Below are 3480 nucleotides of genomic sequence, written 5' to 3' on the forward strand. Positions count from 1 at the left end.
ATCTCCTGTATAGACTTTACTGTACAATGTTAGATCTAGTAACATCTTACAGTGAGTGAACAATATATATTTAAAAAAAATATTCATTAATGTTTGTGAATGTTATTTAATACAAACACTTGATCATTCATGTTTGTTCATTGTGCATTAAATAATTTTAACAGATTGAACTTTGAAATTAACCCTAAGAAGAATAATTGCCATATCACTATTGTTTATTGTTAGGTCATGTTATCTAACAAATAAAATCTTATTGTAAATTGTTGTATTGTCTTATTGTATTGTTTTTAATACTACAGTTTGCGTCTATTTGATATACAGTTAATATATGTAATCTTATCTAAATTTATTATAAAAGCTGAGGTTTGTTATTTACTGAAAAGTTATATTTTAGCTGGTGTCAATGATCTTATGTTGCATTTGGTCAGACTCAGCCCATTGCTTTACTTAAGTATATTATATTTTCCTTTTACAACTGCAGACTGAGGAAGATCCTGAAACACACCAACAAACCCTAAAACAGACAACAGTTTACAGATATTTTTCAGTGGCAGCAGAACTATGACTAAACTTTTGGGTGAAACTTGTTTACTTTTTTCATACTTTTATTACTTGTGGGAAAACTTGAAACACTTTTAAATAAGTATAAAGAATGGCATTGGTTTTGTACATTTAATTTTTGTTTAACATTATTAATAAAAATGTTTTTCAATTAGCATGTTTTTGTGTTTTGCTTTGGTACCGAAATTGGTACCGAGAACCATGGATTTTCACTGGTATCGGTACCGAATACTGAAATTTTGGTACTGTGACAATACTACTTGCATTGAACATTAATTTAAAAATACAAACTAGATTTTTACATTTCCTAAACAAAACATGAGTGGCACTACTATGGGGATGAGTGATAAAAATAGTTGTCTTTACCAGCATCTCTTTTCTTCTTGAGTACCTGCTCTACATGAGGAAAGAGTCTCTGCAGCATCTCCATGGCGTTATTGAGGGCAGAGCTCAGCAGGGGTTCAATAACAGGCGTGAGTGCTTTAGCTGGAGAGGCCACTGCCCTCCGTGAAGCTGGAACTATCTTCCTTATGGCCGAGAGGAAGTCCCGGCCACTCACGCTGATGGACTCCACATCCAGCAGGAGCTTCTGGGAGGAAGCATATATCTGGGGGTAGCATCTACGCAAGGCACACAGAGCTGCTTCTGAACATACAGCTTTGATGTCTGCGCCACAATAACCTGGAAGCACAGGGAGAGTTTTGACTATTGGTATACAATCAGGGATGATTGTGCAGTTTATTCTGGATAAGAACTGCCCACTTGGACAGGATGAGACAGTCGGAGAGCTCTGTAAATGCCAGAATTGAGAGTGCTAGAGAGTGGGAATACTAGAACAGCAGAATGTTACATAACACTGCTACTTAAAACCCAAATACAGCATGTTCTAGAGGTGTGTTGGAAAGCACCAGCCTCTGTGTTGGCACTGAGAAAACTGAGACAAAGGTAAGCTGTTATGCGAGATGCACTCATCAGGTCGTTTCACATAGTGGAACCGGAAAAGCTCTTACCAACACACTTGTCAGCCAACTCTTCAAGAAACACATCAGACAGCTGCGGGTCCCACTGCCTAGTATGAATCTTCAAAATATCTTTGCGAGCCTACAAATCAGCAACAATGTCTTGTAGGTTATTTTATAACAAAAAAAAAACCTGCAGTCGCAAATAAACACTGGCTAAGGCAGCCAACAACAGAGCTCCAAACTCCTACCTCTCTGTCTGGTAGGTTGAAGAGAAACTCTCTGTCAAATCGTCCGGGCCGTCTGAGCGCAGGATCGATGGAGTCCAGACGGTTAGTGGCTCCAATAACAACCACCTCACCCCGGCTGTCTAGCCCATCCATGAGAGCCAACAGAGTGGACACGATGGAGCTTCAGACAACATAAACAAACAGTTTCATATCAAGATGGCAAGAAAAGATTAAAAAAAAACAAAAAAACAATGCAGAAACACAGACTAACACACCTGTGTATCTGGTCTTGCCGGCTGGACCGAACAGGTGCAATACCATCAATTTCATCAAAGAAAATAATTGATGGACGCATCTGGTATGCCTTTAAAAATAAAATATTTAGACAAAATTAGGCATTCATGAATGACCATTTTTAAATGAAATTTAAATTAAGTTACGTTTAAATGTGGGCAACCTGGTCAAACAGGAGGCGGAGCTGTCTCTCAGACTCGCCCACCCATTTGCTGAGGCAGTCTGCTCCTTTTCTCATGAAGAATGCCACCTTCCTCTCATCTTGACTGCACTCATTTGCCAGGGCTCGAGCTACCAAAGTCTTTCCTGTGCCAGGAGGGCCGTAGAACAGACAGCCTCTGGAAACACATAGCATTCAATCAACATACATTCTGCAAAAGGTGATATTTAGCATTACCTCTCATTTTTGAAAACCACTGATCAGTCATCCAAATAGGCATTTTAATGTAATATTTATCAGTATCGCTTTGCATACCTTGGAGGCTGAATCTTAAACTTCTCGAAGACCTCAGGGTAGAGTAAAGGAAACACAACCATCTCCTTCAATGCAGAGATGTGTTTGCCCAAACCTCCAATGCTGTCAAAGCGCACCTGCACATGGAAACCAAACAGTCAAACATAGGTCTGTACATTTTTTGAATTTCAATTCAAATGGCAAATACATACTGTTTGGTCAATTTGCATTGGATCAACATCTGCAAGACTTGCTCCAATTTTAATCCTGTCCTTGTGGATTCCCAACAAATCCTCCTTCCGTAAATTCATAGGGAGGCATCTACAAGGGAAATGTGTTAAGTTTTTTTTTTTAAACTTTTGTTTAATAATTGCTTTCAAATGTGAAAAGTTAAAAAATTTACAGAAGATGATGTCTAAGAAACTATTCTTGTAAGAGCTACAACAGATATAGATTCTCTATCGCATGCACAAAACCAAGTACAGTTGTTATATTTCAGAGCTATATGATTGGTCATGTTTGCTCTGCAAGTCTTTGCGCTCAGGTGTCTTTGAAAGCATAGCATCGCTAAAATAAAAAGTTCTCACTAAAAGCTTTTACCTGTTTATTGACCTGCTATGACTCTTACTTCTCCTCCTCTCAAATTTCTCTTCATCAGAAGAAGAGGATGAGGTGGAGTCACTACTGTGGATGGCATGTCTTCTCCTGAGATAAGAAAGACAAAAGCACAACAACAAAAAAATCATTTATAGCATCAATAAAAAGTATAAACTTTCATAAAATATGCCGCCACCACCTTTATCCCAACAAATCAAAACACATGCCCAAAACATTTGTGTAGTAATTATGTTATCGTGACATATCATAGATTGTTTTTTTTTAACAGTCCCACTTTGGAAGTCCTTCAATCATCCACATGCAGATGTGCTAAAGAAAGGCTTGGTCTTACCCATCAACCTCATTTCTGCTACAACTACAGCAC

At 38.2% G+C, this 3480-nt stretch overlaps 1 protein-coding gene across 1 annotated transcript in view; it reads right to left on the reverse strand.

Moving 5' to 3' along the window:
* Nucleotides 1-892: 892 nt before the first annotated feature.
* LOC107594714 (ATPase family AAA domain-containing protein 2-like) overlaps nucleotides 893-3480 on the reverse strand; it is a 5960-nt gene continuing 3372 nt past the window's right edge. The window contains exons 7-15 of the mRNA XM_016284874.1: nucleotides 3448-3471; nucleotides 3099-3203; nucleotides 2711-2819; nucleotides 2520-2635; nucleotides 2208-2382; nucleotides 2026-2114; nucleotides 1772-1931; nucleotides 1572-1662; nucleotides 893-1242 (exon numbers count right to left, since the gene is read on the reverse strand). Of these exons, the coding sequence (XP_016140360.1) occupies nucleotides 893-1242; nucleotides 1572-1662; nucleotides 1772-1931; nucleotides 2026-2114; nucleotides 2208-2382; nucleotides 2520-2635; nucleotides 2711-2819; nucleotides 3099-3203; nucleotides 3448-3471 (1219 nt within the window). The remainder of the gene's footprint in view (nucleotides 1243-1571; nucleotides 1663-1771; nucleotides 1932-2025; nucleotides 2115-2207; nucleotides 2383-2519; nucleotides 2636-2710; nucleotides 2820-3098; nucleotides 3204-3447; nucleotides 3472-3480) is intronic.

The sequence above is a fragment of the Sinocyclocheilus grahami genome, unplaced genomic scaffold, assembly GCF_001515645.1.
Source record: "Sinocyclocheilus grahami isolate Dianchi unplaced genomic scaffold, SAMN03320097.WGS_v1.1 scaffold189.1, whole genome shotgun sequence".
In the NCBI taxonomy this organism is placed as follows: domain Eukaryota; kingdom Metazoa; phylum Chordata; class Actinopteri; order Cypriniformes; family Cyprinidae; genus Sinocyclocheilus; species Sinocyclocheilus grahami.